The sequence below is a fragment of the Grampus griseus genome (genome assembly GCF_964374135.1).
Source record: "Grampus griseus genome assembly, chromosome: 11".
Classification (NCBI taxonomy): domain Eukaryota; kingdom Metazoa; phylum Chordata; class Mammalia; order Artiodactyla; family Delphinidae; genus Grampus; species Grampus griseus.
This window is the reverse complement of record NC_139005.1, coordinates 76,628,114-76,649,039: the sequence shown is the minus strand read 5'-3', so window position 1 is coordinate 76,649,039 and position 20,926 is coordinate 76,628,114. Positions and strand designations below refer to the sequence as shown.

At 43.9% G+C, this 20,926-nt stretch overlaps 1 protein-coding gene across 1 annotated transcript in view; it reads right to left on the bottom strand.

Moving 5' to 3' along the window:
- Positions 1–20,926, bottom strand: part of PLXNC1 (plexin C1) — a gene marked incomplete at its 3' end in the record, with an annotated part of 139,682 nt that overhangs the window by 41,655 nt on the left and 77,101 nt on the right. The window contains exons 10-17 of the mRNA XM_082667025.1: positions 17,896–18,035; positions 14,326–14,505; positions 11,642–11,729; positions 8,444–8,647; positions 8,142–8,327; positions 5,675–5,777; positions 2,748–2,849; positions 2,350–2,453 (exon numbers count right to left, since the gene is read on the bottom strand). Of these exons, the coding sequence (XP_082523151.1) occupies positions 2,350–2,453; positions 2,748–2,849; positions 5,675–5,777; positions 8,142–8,327; positions 8,444–8,647; positions 11,642–11,729; positions 14,326–14,505; positions 17,896–18,035 (1,107 nt within the window). The remainder of the gene's footprint in view (positions 1–2,349; positions 2,454–2,747; positions 2,850–5,674; positions 5,778–8,141; positions 8,328–8,443; positions 8,648–11,641; positions 11,730–14,325; positions 14,506–17,895; positions 18,036–20,926) is intronic.

Below are 20,926 nucleotides of genomic sequence, written 5' to 3'. Positions count from 1 at the left end.
CTGAAGCCCGTGCGCCTAGAGCCCGTGCTCCACAACAAGAGAAGCCACCGCAATGAGAAGCACGTGCCCTGCAACGAAGATGCAACGCAGCCAAAAATTAATTAATTAAAGAAAAAACTTAAAAAAAAACAGACTGATTCTTGACCTTAAATAGAGAAATACCGCTCTGGCTCCCTGGGTTTCAATGTTCCTTCCTCCTTTCATTCAAATTCTTCTCCTCTAGGTGGTTAGGTGCTCTGCTTACCCTTATTTCTTCTATTTTCAGCACAACAAAGATGCCAATATAATGAAAAGCTAGGCTTTAAAAGCCAAAAACCAACTAGCAGGGCAAAGAACTACCGGTAATGCCTTGGTCTCTGAGAAGCTACCATCTCCTCTGGGCTTTGCCTATTGTTAACCGAGTAGGTGTTGATCACCCAAGGTCTCCCTCTGCCACCCAACCTCCAGGCCTAGAGGATGTGGCTCCTGATCTATCAGTAAAGGGCCGCTCAACAGCAGGACCTACCTTCAGCCTAGAATGCATTTCAACTGGTGTTGTTCTAATGGAGTATCTTCCCTTGTTCTCTAGATCTTTTCTTAATTGTGACAAATTCAGTTTTAACTTAGGTCTTCTCAATAGGGTTCTGAAAAATGTATGCTTGTTTTTCCTGTGTCTTCTTCTGACATCAGTTTCTATAGTTTTCCCAGTTGTCTTTCAAGATTCTACATAACCCTGAGTTAAATCAGTTTGCCTTCTTGCACCTCTCTCTTCTGAGATAACACAGCATTGTTCCTAGGAATTTTTTTTTTTTTTTAAACACTCGCAACAGCATTCTTTTGCATTCATCACTCTATCTTGCTCTTGATGACCGAATTTAGAAGATAGGAAAACTTTTTCTTTCAGGCCACAGATTACTCTCTTCAGCACTCAAGGGCAATCATTAACTATAAAAGCCCACAGAGTACTCCTGTAGATGGTAGAAATCTCTCCTTTTATTGCTATTAAATTCTTAATGGGGATCTCAGATAGCTGGGAAATAGGACTCTTGGTGCAACCTTTGCTGAGGCCCTGCACAGTCATCATGATTCAGGGAATTAAACTCCCCTCCCTAGGCAGTATTCTGCCATAGAAATGAAGGAGGTGGCAAATGGCAAGTCGTGGTGCCTGCTATTATTGGAGGATAACTTAAAAAAAAATACAAGTACTAAAAGCTAAAGTCTTATTTCTAGCCTTCTTGATTTACAACACTAAGGCTTGGACAAAAAAAAGAAAATATGGTGGGTGTTTTATGGAGGTATCCCACCCTCCAGACACAGCATCACATATCATGGTGTCTGCTTCTAGAATTATAGAGAAACTGGAAATTGCTTACTGCCTGTGTCTGGGTTTCTGAACTCTAGGCTTCTGGCCAAATGTAGCTGAGAAGCTGATGGTAAGGTGATACAAGCTCTCTTTTGGCCTGGAGAGATTTTCTGGCTTTGCTTAGAAGTCTAGATTTAAATGTAATATGTAATTGGTGTTGATGTGTTCCAGAGGTTGGGCCTTGCTGTGGTCACCCGTTCTGGACAAAAAAAAAAAAAAGGGCAATATGGAGGAACTGGGGTACCGGGACTTGGAGGTGATGGTAGGAGGATGAGTGTACCTCGCCAAAGACTTGGAAAGGTAAATGAGGAAGGCTATGCGAGTGGGTGAGAAAATGGAGGTGTTAGAACGTGAGACCGAAAACCCAAAGGGTTAAGCAGACTACTCCTCGGATCCTAGAACAAATTAATTAATCGTTTCATGCAGCTATTTCCACTAAATGAGGATGACACAAACTGATCAGCTGAAGAATAACTGCTGGAGAGAACCATAAAAACTCTACATTGCTAAAAATGGCTGCTATTAACTCAGATTCTACACGTGTCTACTTTTCTCCCTCTTGGCCAACAGTACTTTTCATTTCCAATTGAGAAGTAATAGTGAATAATCTAGTAGCTGCAATGTAAGTCATGCAGATAAACACAACAAACTGGCCAGCCCACGATTTATTGATTTTTAAATAAACTAGCTCACTTCCCAGCTACAAATTCAGTTCTAAACTGGTAGTAAAATAAAGCAAAAAAATCATCACTTTGAACTTGTGTCCCTCCTAGGTTTTTGTTACTGGACAACGAGTAATTGCCAGTGACCCATCACTGCTTTATACCCTAATCAATCCAATTAATAGTTATCCTCCTCCCTGCTCTGCTGAGATTTAAGCCATTATTCTGTACCAAGCACATTATCTACCGCTGCCTTGGAAGGAAACACTGTTTTTGACAGTAGCAACAAGCACCTTCATTATTATTCAAGACTGAACCTTAGGAATATGATCGATGCTCTTTTACCTCAGGGAAGAAAGTTCTCAGAGCAAAATGTTTGTAGTCAAGGAAGGGAACAGTTCCAAAACTATCAACCACATCCAATTTATCCATCTGCAGCTCAGCAAAGCCTGCAAAACAGAATCCCAAGAGCAATATTTTAACTCAGAAAACAATGGATAAGATCTTCTGCTGTTTTGTCTAACACGGAGTATGACCTTGGTTTTCATTAAAGACGAAACAGTAGATAATTACTTGGTTGGCTGCAGAGAAGAGCTGAAATAAAACACAAAGCCGGGCCTAGACCCTGCTGTTCAGTTGTCTTCTATACAAACAGCTCTCATTACTGTGGCTGGTTCCGTTTAAGGGTTAAAAAAAAAAGGGGGGGGGGCTTGTTTTTCTACAAATAAAATTTTGGAGCCTACCGTCACGTATCTCTTTCCGGAGCTCGCTCTCCAGGAGCTCCAGCTGTTGGCTCTGTTTGCGACTCAGTTCCTTCGATTTGTGCCTGGTCACTCCCACAGCCGCTGTGGAGACAGAGATCCAGCATGAGACTGACAAAAAGGAAAACAGAACCAACCTGTGCAGTCCTTTACAGAGGAGGCGGCAGAGGGAGAGCGAGAAAGGCTAGCCTGGAAGAGGTGGAATTTCTAAGAAGAAAGATTCCCAGTGAGGGGTCACTCTACAGATGAAGATGCTCAAATGCAACAGAAAAACCCCCCAAAACCCCTACTCATCTTCAAAGTAAAAAACTACATCCAATAACCTTCACTTGGAACCAAAGATCCCAGCTGGCTGAAAAGGAATGAAACAAGCCAAGTTTCCCTACAGCCACAGGCCACTTAATATTGTTCTGTTCTTTTTTAATGTTTCTAAACATCCCTAGAGAAATAAAGTTGAGCCTTAAATGCAGAAAAAAACCCCACACATCCACAGTGAGTTACATGAGCCAAACTTGCATAGATCAAATGGGGTGACAGGATGAGTGGTCCCCAGTGAACCCTTGTATCTGGATATTGCTTCTTTCTCCACTTCATTTTGCTTCTAACTATGCTGTAGATGCAGTAAACCGAACAAGTTCGGCACTCGGGTTCATGTCCCCGCTCTGCCATTAACTAGCTGTGCGACCTCAGGGAAGTTCCTTGGCATCTCTGTGCCTGGCTGCCTTATCTATTCAAGTGCCTGCCTCCTCGTGACACTGACAGGATTCTAGGAGGTAACTCACAGAAAACATTTAGATCTTATTTTTAAAAAAGCATATGTAGCAATTGTCAACTCTCATTATTATTCTCAGAAGTTTTTCCTCTTTTAATAGAAATTTCATGATAAAAGAATCCTGCTAGATGTGAATGATGCTGGAGGAAACAAAATTCAATACAGCTGTGTGCTGGACCACTTCATAAAGTCAACAGTCTTAATCATAACGTGCATCATGTATCTTCAAGAGAGGGTGGAGCAGGCAGGGATTCTCAAATTTGCTTGACTGTGGAGCCCTCTTTCCAGGAGCATCACTTGGGACCGCTGGCACTCAGACCACCCTTTAGGCAGCACCAGCTCACTGCCTGAAAATGGAGCTAGCAGGCCACGTCCACAAAGCAGGGAGTTTTTCCTGGCTGAAATCTCCAGGGGAAGCTACAGGGGGTGTTTTGTAGGTGGCAGCCTTAGGCCAGGCGTGTATAGTGTTTTCACTAATGATGTGATCGATGGTCTGAAGAGTACACTTACTCAAGCTGCTAAGGACACATGCCTCCATGGAATCATGGTAAGAAGGGGAGGAGAATTTTAAACAGCTTTGCAGATACCAATGAAACCAAAAGTGATGTGTCAGATGGAGCCCACTTCACCTGAAAGAGCATAAACAATCTCTACCAACAAAGTGAAGGGAGAGGAATGAAGGTTCGCAGAGAGCCCAGGAAGAGATCAGAGGTTTCTGGGAAGTCACAAAGTAGATGTGACTCCATGATGAGACTGCTCTACCTAGAGCTGCCTGACAGCAGCGGATTCTCAAAATCGAGCTCAGCGTTTAGAATTTACAAGTAATCTTATTTGAAGCCAGCACCGGCCAGGACTTTATTAAAATATCAGGCCCAATTCTGGATTCTAGATGCATTAATAGTGGTGGATAACTTGGAGAGAGCTTTAAAAATACCTGAAATGATCATCAACAGTACAAAACAGGGTCTCTGCAAAATGAATTCATTCCATTAGGCTAGTTAACAATACACACAAATCCTTCCTTCACTGGACTGGGAACTAGCCAAGAGAAAGGACCAGGACTGAACTCATCTTCCCTAAGTCCAAAGCCTTGCACAGCTATCAGCAACATAACAGGTGCTCAATAAACGTCAGGTAAGTGCGTGCAGGGATAGATGAATGAGTGAGTGAGTGAGTATACGGAAGGAGACCTTAGCAACTATTAGCCAAAGACCATTAGAGAGGCGATGCCTGCATTAAATCAAGGAATATGATGGGCTCCATAGCTTTGGAGGAGAGCTCTCTTTTTTAAGGAGGACAAGAGGAAACAGACTTAAAATGAAAAGCAGCTCAGAAACAGAGGTCAAAAACTGAATGGCTACAGGGACCAGGTCCTCAGATGAGGTAAGTGGCCTGGGTGGAGACAGTAGGGAGTGGTGGAGACTATGGCAAAAGCTCAGTGAACACCTGCCCTCTCTCTAGGGGTAGCTGCTCCTCAGCTCCAGCAAACTGATATTATGGAAAAATTAGGATCCAATGATCCAGATCTTTCAAATTTTCAAGAATCGCCTAATTTTAAAATGTTGTCAATTACTTCACATTTTTAAAAATGCTACGTGGGCCAAACAAAACACATCGGTTGGCCAGATTTCACCCAGTGAGCAACCACCATGGGATCACTGTGCTTGGATGAGCCTTGGAACATTTTAATAGACGGTATAGATCACACTTCCAAAACACAGTTCTGCCAGGAAAGACAGGGCTGGGGTAGGGGTGAGGGGTGGGGTTTGCTGGGATGAGAAGGCAGGATGAGATGACCAAGTCTTGGAGCCCCAAATCCCAGAGGAATTCTGAGGAAACAATGTAAATGGGACATTTGTCATCACAATTCACAGGTTCAGGGAAGCAAAGTGGATTATATTTCTCAAACACCAAGATACCAACCATCTTTGTAATCCAGCCTTTTATTAATGAAGCATCCTAAAAAATGTTTAGAAAGCCCTCAACGTGTACCTATTAGTCCTTTCCCAAAGTTTTGATCTGGGTTTTCATCCATTGATACTTAACTGAAGCAAACAGCCCCTGAAGGCTGAAAGCCTTCCTGCCTGCCGAGGCCCCAGGGAATAATTTCTCTGACAAAATTAAACAGGGCACTTACCAAAAATGACAATCACTAGCAAGACGGGCAGCCCAATCAGAAAATACCAAGTGGAAATAACCGATTCCCGCTCGACGTAGAGTTCCAGGTTTCCCAGTTTGACCTAAGGGGACAAAGAGGTGGGGTCGAGGTGGGAACCACATCTAGGTACACAATTTTTCCCCCCAAATGGCTTTCTCCAAGATACAAAAAGAGGTGGCAAGCTAGGTAGGATATCCGAGTTCAAGTCCCGTCTCTGGGCAGATTAGCTATGTGAATTTCAGCCAATCAAGAACATTCCCTGTGCCTTGGTTTCTGGATTCAGCTCCAATCAGTTGCAGGGCTAGACCCACAGATTTTACACTTTGGTCCCCTTTGCCCTGGGGGTTTTAAACTGCAGGAATGGGGGCGATAAAGAGATAGTAACCTGTGGGTAAGACACCCTCTTACCCCTGGACTAAGGAAGTAATCCAACTTTTTAACCTCTTCTACATCTTGTGTTTTCTTGATGGGCCTATTTTGAAGGAAGCATTCTGTGGGAAAAACCAGTTTGGCAATGCTGCTGGGATGATCCCTGAGGGGCTTTTCCAATTTTAGGTTTTGATTATAAAAGTTTGTAAAACTTGTAAAGGGAAAAACTCTATATCAAGCCTTATTTTTGCATTGACATACATATAAGTATTGAGGAACATTACCATCCTGGGAGCCACGGCTGCCCCTGTGGAAGTATCTGTGCAAAGTGGCTAGAGTGCAGACTCCAGGCCCAGACAGCCCAGGTTCTAAGTCCCAGTCCAGAGAATGAACCCGGGCCCTCGGCAGTGAGAACACGAGTCCTAACCACTGGACCGCCAGGGAGCTCCCCCTTGCTGTCCTTCCCAGCTGTAGGAGCTTGCGTGAGTCACCTATCCGTGCAGCTCTCACTTTCCCCATCTCTAAAATGGGATGCTGTTACGCCTCTTCGGAGGGTTGTCGTGAAGGTGAAACGTGCCGGCATTTGTTTGTAAGCAAGTTCCTGGCACTCCCGCTCAGAGCTCTCCAGCGGACTCCTGGAGCTCAGAGCCAAGTCCCCACAATGACCCCCAATTGGCTCTCCACGCTCCCCCTGTTAATGCTCTCACCTCCTTGGAATACTCCCCGCCTTGTTCCTTCCACTCCGCCACACTGGTCTCCTTGTTGCCCTTTAACAGCACCAGGGAGGCTCCTGACCCAGGAACTTTGCAACCTGTGGTTCCCTTTGCCTAGAACACTCTACCCCAGATGGCCCACAGCTCATGCCCCTCGTATCCCTGAGGTCCTGATTCAAACGTCGTCTTGGCAAAAGCCCTTTTCTGGCCGCCATCGTAAACCTTGCAGCACTGCCCCTCACCTCCTGCTTCATTTTTCTTCGTAACAGTTACCACCATCTAACACATCTTCAATTTATTTTCTATACTACCTGCCTTTTTAGGTAAGATCCATGAAGGCAGATATTTTGGGGGGTGGGGGCGGTAGGCGGGTCTGTTTACTTCTCTGCTATGTCCCTATGTCCCAGTGCAGGCACTCAGGAACTAGTCCTGGATAATGAAGGGTGCTACCATTTGCTCTTCTCAACTAACCAGACACGTGGGATCCCTTGTGAGTTTAGCTGCTGTTATTCATTTTATAATTATTACGACCCTCTTTACCGTACAACAGACGGACCAAGGGAGGTTCAGCTAAAGCCAACTTATCTAAGGCCACACAGCTATTAACTGGTGCAGCTGAGACACAAACACATTTTTTGTTTTGCCTTCCAGTTGATGTTCTTTTTTCTTATCCTTTACCCAATTACTTATGACTCTAGATCATAAAGCGTTTTGGAGGGGGGGATATAGACTGTGCAGAGTCTCATATGGCATGAATACTATAAACGGAGGTTTCTAATATGTTTCCCTTCACCACGGTCTCCTGTCTTTATTGTGGGACATAAATATACCAGTGATGGGACGGACCCTCAAACGTGTCTGGGAAAAGATTAAATGCAGTGAGTCTGACTTCATGGTGGAGGAAGCAGCCCATGACCCCTAGATTATCTGGTCCCCATTAGACTCCACTGCCACTTTCAGTATGCCAGGGAAGCCCCCATTCTGGGTGTCTGCCAAGACATGCCACCTCTGCGTTTGGGCAAAGAATGACAGCTCGCTCGTCAATGGGTCTAGCGATTCTGCTGCAGATGCTGCGGTCTAAACGTACGGCTAGAACAAAAGCTATCAAGACTCATTAGTATCATAAACAATGGTGTGCTCAGTGCTTTGACATTCCAATGGCACAGGGATGGGTTCTGCAAGCTATTCTGGAGGAATAGCGTTTGGGCCTACAATACCAGCTTTGTTTATCTTCACTGAAAGTGAAGATCTAACGATCCATAAAAGATTCTATTCTGGCTTCTGGTTTAGCCAAGGAATCCCCCCTCCCCTCGCCCCACACCAAATAAGGTAAAACTGACGGGTAGGACTGTCAGGCAACCTACGCGAACTTTCTTGGAAGAGGTGGCAATGCTGTTTGCCGCAGTGATGCCTTTAATTTTGCAGAAGATGGTGGTGAGATCTTGATTTCTAGTAATATTTTCAAAACTGCAATTTAATTGCTCATTTTCTCCATGAAAGAGAGTAATTTCAATGTCTTTCTTGGAAATGTTGAAGTTATCATTTTCTTTCTGTGAAGAACAAGGTGAAGATGAAGAAGTCAAGGCGTGTGTGAAAACTCACAAACATAAGACACCTTCCCTGTGGAGGGGAGCACATCCTCCAACCCCAAATGAGAGAGACATACTTGAATTTTGACTTCCAATTCTGTGTCCACCTCAGGTTCAGCCCGGTACCCTGTAAATCTGGGGTCGTCAAGGTACTGCAAGCTTCCACAATCCAAGTAGGTCTCCTGGACCCTGAGCTTCACAGTGACATTCGTACGCCCTTTTGAACTCTTTAAACTGGGGGCTAAAAATCTGCAGTGAGTCGCCATACAATATTCAGAGACCTGAGGGAGAAGGAAAGAGCATTTTGACAGCTTCATTAATGAATTTCAGCTCTGGGATTGAAGAGCTAAGTGACCTGGGCAACTGAACCTCTCTGTGCCTCTGTTTTCTCCTCTGTAAAATGGGGATAACAGCATACCCACCTCATGGGGTTGAATTAACTCTAAATTAAATGAGATGAGGTCTCACTAAATTAAATGAGAATATCCATGCAAAAATGCTTACAAATCCATGCAAAAAAGCACTCAACAAATGCTAATATGATTATTAATATTATTAGTAATAATGAAAGAAGAAGGTGATACAATAGGAAAAAAGGGTACTCGGAAGAGAAGTCAGCTAGAGAAAGGGGAAGACTGCACCAACGGGCCTGCGTGTCCTTCAAGACGTCAAGGCTGAGTCCTGGGAAACTACAGGAAGGGAGGAGCCAGTTCTTCGGCAAGGCTGGCTGCAGGCTTGCGTCTGCTGGCTCAATCACTCTGTGCTGGCGAACCCCTGTGCTTTAGCAGAAATCACTAACCACAAGAGGAAAAGGCTTTGCAGGCCTAACAAAAAGTAGAGGAAAACAAAAGTAAAAGGGACAACACAGCTCCCATGAAAGAAAGAGCATGAAGATGGGAAACCACGCAGAAAGGGTGGCCCACTTTACAGGCTTATTTAAAACAAACAAGCGAACGTAAATACTGTCATTTTCAGGTGTGCAGAGAGTTGGGCAGAGAAAGTTGCTGGGAGAGGGGAGGTTGACAAACGTTCTCAAGAAGAGCAGCTAAGGCTCCTAAAAGGAAATTTGCCAGATGGGGATTTTTCCTCTTTGTTATTTGCTGTCTAACTAATGTTGGAATTTTAAAAAGAGGGTGGGAAGAAGCAACAGGTGGGAAAATCTGATGCAAGGCACTGAGATGTGGACAAGCAGAACCTCCCTTCACCTTTAACGCCTTTCCAAACGACGGCCCTGAATCTCTCATTCACATCTCTGGCGACATGAAGAAAACCACAAAACCCACTGCCTCAGCCCTCTCAACAGCCGGAACCCCAGCAGGCTGGCTTTCTGCTGAAGACGCCTTCTAGAAAGATTCCTGGTGATAGGGTCACCCTAACCTCATTATTCTCTACTCTCTAAATTTCCATACCAGTGTCATCCGAAATGCTCTTTTTCTCTAGTTTCTGAGCAACTTCTTGGCCACCTTCACTGGCCATCTTGTTTTCTTTCACTCCTTAAAATTAAGCTGTTCTGCAAGATTCCATCTCAGGCGCTCTTTTCTTCTTCCTTTGTGCCCCCACTCCCAGGATGTCGTTCACATTCTCCTTCTAGCGACCATGCTACAAAGATGACCTGTCATCTCCCCACCATCCCTAGATACCTGCAAGAGCATCCTTATGGGTCTCCCAGGCTTTTTTTCAGTTACTGCCTCTCCATTTGATCCTATGCACCATCGCCAAAATCATCATCAAGGGTACCTATCCTCATGTCACTCCCTGCTCAAAGATCTTCAATCCCTCCCCACTGCCTACAGAGTTAAGGGCAGACTTTTCAGTCTGATCCTCTCTTCCGGCCCAGCGTGGCTTTGCAGCCGTCCCTCTGGCTCATTCCCGACCCATCCTCTCGGCTCCAGCAGAGCAGGACTCACCAATATTCCCATCAGGGGCCTGTGAGTGAGTGTCTCCTCTGCCCCCCTGCTTCTACCTGCTCATACCGCTCCACTCCACAGACATGCTGAAATCTGCTCTAGTTTAATTTCTCTTTCATGTGAAAACACACAGTGGGGTATCTGAGCTGGAAGGGAACCGGAGGACCTAGAACTTCAACACGGCCTGTGCGCTCAGCTTTCCATCCCAGTGGAGACTACCCGTCTCCCTCGGTGAAGGCAGCGTGACTCTCTTTTTTACCTTTTGTCCCTGCAGCCAGGAAAATGTTTGGCCCACAGTAGGTGCTCAGTGAATTCTACTTGATATAGGGACAGCACTGGGGAGGGAGAGCAAGTTCACTCACAAATGCAGGCAATGCCTCTGGTAAGAGGGTCAGTCTCTACGAACCACTCAACAGGATGTGTTGACATCACGGAGATGGGGCCTGGAATCAGATACAACATGAGGCTTGGAACTGGCTCTGAAGGGTGTCAGGACTCGGACATGTGTATGACAAGGATCTAGGAGGACTTAGGAAGGCCTCCTGGACCTAGACCTGAAGCCACCCTGGTTCCAAGCGGAGGCCGGGTCTGTGGCCACTAACATGCCTGCCAGCTTTGGCAGGTAGTGGTCCGGCTGGGTCTCAGAGAGGCTGTTATCTTCACATCTCTCATGAAGGAGGGACAGAAAGGGGAAGAGAGAATGGGGAGAGCCTTCGAGAAGAGCCTAGAAGTGCACTCAGAGGCCCCGACTTGTCTCTGAAGTTCATCATTTCCCATAACGAGGCCCGTGTGTGAATCGTGTTGGGCTAAGAACTAAGTGGGGCTGAGGGCCAGACCCCTGTGCGGGGACAGGAAAGGCAAGAGGAGGTGAGGTCAGAAGGAAGGCACCAAGCCAGGTCAAAGAGACAAGGGCAAGAGAAGGAGAAGCACATGACAGCATCTCTGGGACTTCCACAGGTCACCTCACCTCTGAACCACAGCGTGCTCTGTGTGGTGGGACCACTACCACCTACTCTCTACAGGAATGCTCTTCCTTCCATCACACCTCAGCCACTCACAAGGCATTCTCACACGTATTCACAAACACTGTCTCATCAAGGTGACTTGTTACACAGGGAGGAGATGGCAGGTCTTGTCGTATCACCTCTCTTCCCTCTGTGCCACACCTCGAAACTCTCAACTCCAAGTCTGAGGTCTTATTATTTCCATTATAGTACAGATGGTATTTATTATAGATCATGCAACAGGTAAAAGCTTATGATAGCACAAAGGCACAGGAACAAAAAATACACCCCAACATATCTGAGTGTGATGAAAACAAAATCATCCTTGAAAATAACTATTATTACAAAGCAGCTGAAGACTTACATTTATGTTTCCTTTTAGCTCGTGTGAAATGATTAAGTTGTCAATTACATCAAAATTTCGACCCATGATGGTTATATTTTGACCACCACTGCAAGGCAAAAAGCAATGAGAGGAGTTTCATAGATAAACACACAGGCATTTTGCATTTATGAATAAAACCATCAATTTATTCGTACTCAATATTAAACTCAGTTATGTTTGAGAGCAAATTAATAAATTCTAATTTCAAACGCACGACAGCTTAAAAAGTCTTTTCATGATACTGACAGTTTTTAAGATACATAAATATAAAAATTCAGGTTGGATCCTGTTTTAAGTCTAAGAAAATGTCCAAATTCTTGTATAGAATTTTGAGTTTTGCTGTGTCATGTTTCCACATATAATTAGATCATCAGCTGTACCTTGAAAAGATTTCACTAAGTAGAATTTTGTTTGATTACTGTTTAATCTATATGAAGACTTCAATCTAACAGCTTTCAAAATCAAACTCCCAACCTACCGATTATATTTTATGTAGGGAGACAGGGAATACTTTGGACAAGGTAAAATTATAAATGACATTATAAGTCTAAATTCCTATTTGGTAAACCACATAAGTAACATTTATGTCCTATCTCTCTGAAACTAAGCCAAATAATTTCACATATTCTTAGCACATAATTGCATTTAAGCAAAGTGGTCATTAGATGTGAAATAAACAGCTGTCCACAGCTCTGGCCACCCTTTCCCGTTCACACAGGTCACTAAGACACTCATTCCAGGGGACAGGAGCCTGGATAGGTCAGTTCCATCGGCCAGCCGAGCCCATGATGACAAGACCAGGAGGTGGGCACGAGCAGGCCAATTTGTGTAGGGCAGAGGGACGACATTAAGCCCTGAACCTTCCAGTCACAAGGGGGAAGAGCTGAGCTGGCCTTGTGCCAGCCTGTCACCATTACTAGAAAACCAGGCCAAGTGTGCTCCACCACCGGTCAGACTGCAGAGCCATGTTCTGCCAAGAGACACGGGCTCAGAATGTCACAGGTGACTGGACATTAAGAATCCTCATATTGGGCTTCCCTGGTGGCGCAGTGGTTGAGAGTCCGCCTGCCGATGCAGGGGACGCGGGTTCGTGCCCCGGTCCGGGAAGATCCCACATGTCGCGGAGCGGCTGGGCCCGTGAGCCATGGCCGCTGAGCCTGCGCGGCCAGAGCCTGTGCTCCGCAACGGGAGAGGCCACAACAAAGAATCCTCTTATTTTACAACAAAGGAGAACACTGGTGGCTCAGAGCACAGCACCCCGGGCCAGACTGCCCCGAGCCTTCAAGTTGTCTGAACGCTCCCCACCTCAGTTTCCTCATTGGCAAAAAGGGCTACTCATAGCGGACCCCTTAGGCTTGTGAGGATTTCTGAGTCAACAGATCCAACACACCAGGCATGTGGGGAGTGCCGCATCGATGTTTGCTTTTATTTATAGGAAGGATTGAGACCCACGGCAGAGAGTGCCATGCTGGAGCATTGGTTTGGACATTTCAGCTTTCCTCATACCACTATTACAGGCAGAATCGAAGTCCCAACACCCAGTACCTCAGCATGTGACTATATTTGGAGATACGACTCTGAAAGAGGTAATTAAGGTTAAATGAGGCCATTAGGGTGTGCCCTAATGCAACACGACAGGTGTCCTTATAAAAAAAGATTAGGACACAGGCAAGCACAGAGGGAGGACCACTGTGAAGGCACAGACAGAGGATGGCCCTCTACCTGCCTAGGAGAGAGGCCTCAGAATAAATCAACCCTGGAAGCGCCTTGATCTTGGACTTCTAGCTTCCAGAAATGTGATGCAATACATTTGTGTGATTTAGCCACCCAGTCTGTGGCTCTTTGTTATGGCAGCCCTACCAGCCTAATACATCCACCGCTCACTTCATCTTAAATAGGAATATCAGAAGTGATTTTCTTCTTTTTCTTTTTTTTTTTTTAAAACAAAGCTGCATCTGTAGTTTCACCTAGACAGTACTTTGAAAGTTAGCTTCATGCTGTGTTAGGAGGAGAAACTATCTTTAGGGTTATATTCTAAAATCTGAATGTGAATTTAAATTCAGCTAAGGGGGAGTGTTTTTTTTTTTTCTTAATGTAAGAGTCACCTGAAAAGAGTTTCTCTGGAATGTCCATCTCTCACTTAGGGCACATCTTTGAAATGTAGATACTGCTTTGCATTTAGATAGCTCCCAATATTTCCTCAAATTATTCAAAACAGCTTACTCTAAAGGTTATAAATTGAAAGATGTAAGAAAGAAGCAGCTTTGTGTCATGGGCAGGAATGAAATGTAATGAAGAGGGTTATGTATTTGTAACAGAAACCTAGGTTTAGTTACTACAATTGAACAAAAATTTTCAAATGCATAAGGTTTAATACGATCTGAACATAAACCAGAGTCTGAGCAAACATTTTAGCTGTGAGTTTCCCAGCAGCCACAGCTAAGAGTAAAACAAGATGTACTCATAGTGTTTACTGTGACAACGGAAAGCAAGCTGCTTATCAGGTATACCTTTGTTTCCTAAGAATAAATCCTACAGAGGAAATTCTGTGAGGAGAATTTAGATATGACAATTATTTCTATATTTATTTGCGTGAAATCCATGATCTTTATGCATATGACCTTGTTAACCACAACAAGAGAAAAATATGCTCTAGAAAGTACCTGATCCAGGTGGTAGCAGGATATATGAGGGAACAGAGGGGCAGAGCGATATAAGACAAGTATCCCGCCGAAGAACAGCTCCCGCCGTCGAACTGGATACACACATCCTTCATTTCTTTTCGGCTTGATGGAAGAGAGAATTTCATATGGGTGTCATTTAGCACGTGGCTAACCTGTATCCTAGAAAGGGGTAGAAAAGAACTCTTCAATGACACGGACCTTAGGGCAATTGATTACCCAAGGGGACAGGATATGAATTTCACTTGAACTACAACAGCTCCCAAACTATCGGAACAGCCGCAGGCAACTGCCGATTAATCAGGGTCCACTTACTCAGTATGGGTATTCTCTGGGGGCTGGGTTCCTCTTTCTTTTGTGCATTTTTATGTTTTTATTTGCATTTCCCTTAGAAGTGGGGAAAGAAGGAAACGTAACCCTTGCCTTTAAGAAGCCCTAATAGGAAGTGGAACGTGGACTAGGTATTAAAGTATACTAAGGAACTGTCATTAATTTTGTTGAGTATGCTAAGGCTATATGTTAGACATATATACTGAAGTATTGTACTTGTGAGTGAAAGGATATGGTGAGATATCCTGGGATATGCTTTTACTTTTTTTTTTTTTAATTTTTAAAAATTTAGTTATTTATTTTTGGCTGCATTGGGTCTTCATCGCTGCGCATGGGCTTTCTCTAGCTGCGGCGAGCGGGGGCTACTCTTCATTGCAGTGCGCGGACTTCTCATTGCGGTGGCTTCTCTTATTGCGGAGCATGGGCTCTAGGCGTGCGGGCTTTAATAGTTGTGGCACGCGGGCTCAGTAGTTGTGGCTCGTGGGCTGTAGAGTGTAGGCTCAGTAGTTGTGGCGCACGGGCTTAGTTGCTCCGCGGCATGTAGGATCTTCCCGGACCAGGGCTCAAACCGGTGTCCCCTGCATTGGCAGGTGGATTCTTAACCACTGCGCCACCAGGGAAGTCCTGGGACATGCGTTTAAAAACTCCAGCCGCCATCCTTCCTTCACTTCCAAAAATGCGGAGGAGACAGATGAAACAAAATTGGCAGAATGTTAAGTTTTGAAGCTGGAGGAAGGGTACAGAGAGGTTCGTTACACTCTTTTCTCTTGTGTATGATTGGAAATTTCCATGATGAAAAGCTTGAAAAAAGAGAAGTCCCAGTCAAGCACCGGGGCAGGGGTGTGGTAGAACCCAACCCCAGGCAGAGATGGGGATTCTGCTGTTCGAAGAGCAGAGGGCGCAAAACTCAAGTCCTAAAGTCCATGCCAAGAGCCCAGGGGTCTCAGAATCAATCAGCATCAGAACCAAGCTGCCTCCCGAGGAGCTCCAGACTGGAATTTAGCTGGGACTGTCCTAGGTGCTCCTGAAATCTGCAGAGTGTGCCCTCAACACCTTTCAGCAGTCAAAACAAAGCCTTCTACAACATTCCCTCTGTAACCTGCAGCTTCCTCTGTACATCCCGTCTACAATGAGCCTCTAAAGCGCAAGTCATGAAGATGGGGTTCTGTCTGAATAATGCTCAGTATAATTATGCCACGTGAGAATCTATTATTATTACTTAAAGGCTACGTGCATGTTTATCTACTTTAATGCACATAGCCTTTAAGTAGCAATAACAGATTCTAACAATAAGGCAAATTCAAAAAAATTTGAGTCGGTTTGTACTTGCACCACCTCAAATTTACATTCTAAGATTTTATATTCAGAGCAAAGCTCTAGGAAGTTCATTGTAAAATGGCTGATCATTAATATTCACACTTATTTATCAATTTTTGAAGGAGGCAGAAATATGGGTCCTTCCACTACTATCCTTATATTTTTCTCTTCAGAGTAATTAGGCATTAAAAAATACCATAATAAAAGAGTTTTAGGATTATGGCATGAACTCAGATATAGGATTAACTGGGTGTTATGTTTACTGCTCATGAACTTGGGTTCACCACACAGATGTGGTTACTGAAATGCTACATGCAGAAAGGTCTCTCTTAGTCATTTAATTTAATAACTGCTGTATCTCAAGACACATTCGGAATTGGAATGAGAGCATAAACAGTCAGAAACACGGTAATGCTAGGAAAAACGACTTATTTTCCAGTGAATTTGATTGCCTTTCAGTGAACACACAGGTGTCTAACTTCACAGATTTTGCTACACAAAATGAAAGATTTTTGCAGGGGGTTATTTAGCCAGGATAAATGGTACAAAAATACCTGGGTCGCATAGATACAGCCACTAATGTGTGCTTGATAATTCTGGTAAATAGCAGAACAGAGCAGAGCCCCCAGTGAGCAGCTTTTTCCATCAAAATGACAGACATCCCAAATTTACTGCTAGGAGGGGAAGGGGGTGGCAGTTAAATGCAGCAAATGAATTAAAACAGAAAACTCAGTACATAAGTGTGGCAGATTCAAACACTGTACAAATCTGTTCCAGTAGTTAAGACCCAAAACACCACGCTTCAGTGGACTGTCTTCAGCGCGTTCCCACGATGAGAACAAAGTCAGTATTACACTTCACGTAGACTGCAACATCTTTTACTTCAATTTAGCTCACAATTATAAACACTAACAAGCAGAAAACTCAAATTATCTATTATTATCTACCAGGGAAGCCCTATTATGTTATTATTATTTTCTCTCTTTTTGTGGGGTAGCATTTGCACAAGAGTGTTAGTGAAATACTGGGATTTTCTTCTCTCAAAGCTTCATTGAAAGGATGTGTTAGGGGAAACAGATCATAGAAATAATGATGTTCAAATGGTACACTGACCAGATATTTGTGTTGGGGTGTTTTGTTTTCCTTCTTCTTTTTTAAATTAATGTATGTTCCACTGAGTTATTATTCGAGCCTGAAACCAATCCAATAAAGAGAAGCCCAAAAAGAATACAATGGGGGCTTCCCTGGTGGCACAGTGGTTGAGAGTCCGCCTGCCGATGCAGGGGACCCGGGTTCGTGCCCCGGTCCAGGAAGATCCCACATGCCGTGGAGCGGCTGGGCCCGTGAGCCATGGCTGCTGAGCCTGCGCGTCCGGAGCCTGTGCTCCACAACGGGAGAGGCCACAACAGTTGTTGAGAGGCCCGCGTACCGCAAAAAAATTAAAAATAAATAAATAAATAAAAAATAAAAAGAATACAATGGATCAGAAAATTTCCTTTTTTCAACTGTAATACATTGAAAGTGTGGTCCTATTTTCCTGTAAAATTCCAAAGTGCTCAACTATTTTTCTAAGTGGATCATCTTCAAAATGATGTTTGCTACTCAAATCACTTGATTTTGTCCATGAAAACAAAACAAGACCCCAAGAGGCAACATCCTGGAATTATTGTATACTGAGATTTTGGGCGTAACATGGGACAGATTCTCCCACAATTAACTTTAAATGTGGTGCTTAAATTATTTCACTTATTGAAATTATGTTATATCAAATATGCAGACTAATTGGCTCAAATTGGCACATGGAAATAAATTAACTATATAAAGATTCTAATCACAGTGCTATTCCTTTGATGTTTTAGCTTTTCACTACTTTACGAAGAATAAATTACTCATATTTCAACTCACACATCCTTATCACAAGTACTGGTTCCTTTCAGGATCATTGTGATATTCGATGCCTGGGTAAAGTTTGCTCCCGTGACGATCACATTACTTTTCCCTAAGGTTGATATTTTCTGTGGCTCAATGGACTTAATGTAGAAGACCTATTGGAAGGAAAAGATTCAAACACAAGATCAAAGCTAAGAAATGGCACTGTTTGAAAAAATCTGTTTATGTGCTGCAGTTCGAAGAAATCACTGGGAAATTACAACATTTTGCAAACACAAGCAGACAGTGTTTAATGAAATCAGTGAATTCAGGGAGAGGGCTGAAGACTCATGTCTCTCAACATGCGACAGCATGAGGTCAAACCAATTAGTCTTTGTCTCACGAGACAGTTGAAAATACAGTTGAAGAGTCTGACATTCTGTCTGAAGAGTGAGCTATCACTAGAGTCTCAAAAATGCTCGCTGCCTTCCAGCCTCTGCAGGCTCGCAACATAGCAAAATGAAGGAAAAGACGAGCAGTCCACTGACTGTAAGTCAGCACCAGACTCATCACTAAGTTGGAATAAATGTCATTCGGGATAAATTTAATTCCCAAGAAAGCAGTTCCTAGTTTTTGTTTGTTTCAGTAGGCTATTTGAATCAAGGAGTATACTGCAGCGAAAAAAAAAATCTCAAGAAATCAACTAAGTCACCTAATATCAAGTAGTTGCATGCCTAAACCACTGGGGCCAACCATTTCCATTCTCTGGTTTGCAGATACCATCTTCTCTTTGGTACCCATTACAAGCTTTATCAGGCCTTTCTTTATCAAGAAAGTCTCCCTTGGAATCCCTCGCAACTGGGGCCCCATCTCACGTAGATTATGCACCTTACTTCTCTATTTGCAACGTTTAATCAAATTCTCCTTTTTAAAAAAGCCCTCTATTTGATGGCAAGAATCATTTTCCCTTTCAAAGACAAAACAATCCTGATTTCTTTCACTTTCCTCTACAGATGCCGCTGTCTTTCTGATCATTTAGTAGTTGTTTTGTAGACCATTTCCAGAAAGTCTATGTTCTACAATATGGACCAAACAGGACAAGATTCTAAGATTCTAGCCAATAGAAAGCTCAGCAGATCTTTAGCATGAGTGAATTTTCATACTCGCACTCTTGATATTTGAAAACCACCCCCAGGTTCAGAGATGCTTAATCATGTGAAATTTGGCTTCAATCATAAACACAGAGTGTATCCACTTAGAGGATAACGTCTAGGAGGAAGCCACTTAAGGCACTGGGGGAGCTTTAGTCCCATCCAGCACCTGCCTACCACCTGCTTCTTCAAGCAGCCCAGGGTCCTTTGCTCCTTTGTATGTATAATGCTCATCACGACGGACTTGCTGCACTGCTGGGGCTGCCCATCCTGCTGAAAGGATGTTTTATCATTCTGTTCCTTGAGAAACCCAGGTGCTATATGGTAAAGCAGTCACCATCACTCATTATCACTATGGATCGGTTCTGCAGATTGAGGTAAATTCATTGTTTATGTCATCACAGTAATGATGTAATACGACAGAGAATTGATTTCGGTGGCAGAATTTATTTTAATCACTTTAGTAAAGGACTTGAGCCCCGTATTTATAGAATCACGAAGGGCCCGAAAGGGTCACTTTAATTATGCTGTTAGAGTTGACTGCATTTTATGGGGGAAATTATCTGCAAGAGTGGTACTTGGAATGGGGGGGATTAGCGAAGACTTCAAGATAAATCCCTTGCAAATGCCAAGTGTGTGTTGGATAGCAAAAGGCTTACTCTTTGCTCTGACATGATGACAGCTAAGTGAACAGGTATTTGTTAAACACCTACAGGATCCCTAGGACAGCGCTAGGTGTTGTGGAGGACACATAACCTCTGTGTGCACTAGATCAGGGGTGGGCAAACTCCTGGATTTGCCTGGAGCAAATCAAATTCAGTCCGTTGCTCGTTCTTGTACAGCCTATGAAAAAACTGTCAAAAGAAGAATAATATTCCATGACATGTGTAAACACATGAAATTCAAATTTCAGTGTCCATAAATAAAGTTTTTTTGGAACAGAGCCACGCCCGTCATTTATGCACTGTCTGTCACTGCTTTTGTACTACAACGGCAGAGCTGAGTCTCTGCGACAGAGATCATGTGGTTTGCAAAGCCTAAAATATTAACTGTCTGGCTCTTTGAAGAAAAAAATCTTGCCAACCCCTGTACGAGAGGATCCACTGTCTTCTTAGGGAGGCAAGAGGCTTTATGTTAAACCTCAGTGCAGACTCACATTTATATCCAAGTCAGCTATGATTCTCAGGTTTCTTTGAAGATAGCCCTTCTCACTTCTTAGACTGCTGATGTCTGCTCACGCAAAATTTCAAACACGCCCAGTAAATGCTACTTCTTCGCTCTCATGAGAGGCTAAAGAGAGCCTTACAACTAACCTAAAACAGATTTTCTAAAGGGGATTATATTTTGCTCCTTAAACGGCTCTACAAATACCATCAGAGGACCCGCCACGTCATCTCATTAACTTTTTAAAAATAAATTTATTTATTTAATTTATTTATTTTTGGCTATGTTGGGTCTTTGTTGCTGCACGTGGGCTTTCTCTAGTTACAGCGAGCGGGGGCTACTCTTTGTTGAGGTGCACGGGCTCCTAACTGCAGTGGCTTCTCATTGCGGAGCACGGGCTCTAGGCTCATGGGCTTCAGTAGTTGTGGCACGTGGGCTCAGTAGTTGTGGCTCGCAGGCTCTAGAGCCCAGGCTCAGTAGTTGTGGTACACGGGCTTAGTTGCTCCACGGCATGTGGGATCTTCCCGGACCAGGGCTCTAACCTGTGTCCCCTGCATTGGCAGGCGGATTCCTAACCACTGCACCACCAGGGAAGCCCCACGCCTCATTAACTTTTTATTTCCTCTTGGGTAGAGACAGCTACTTCAAAAGGATTTGGTTTTAAAACCTTATTGTTTCGAGAAGTTTCCACTGGCTGTCTAGGATGGGATCCAGCCCTGGCCTATCTCATGAAAGCAGATGCTTCTTGTCTG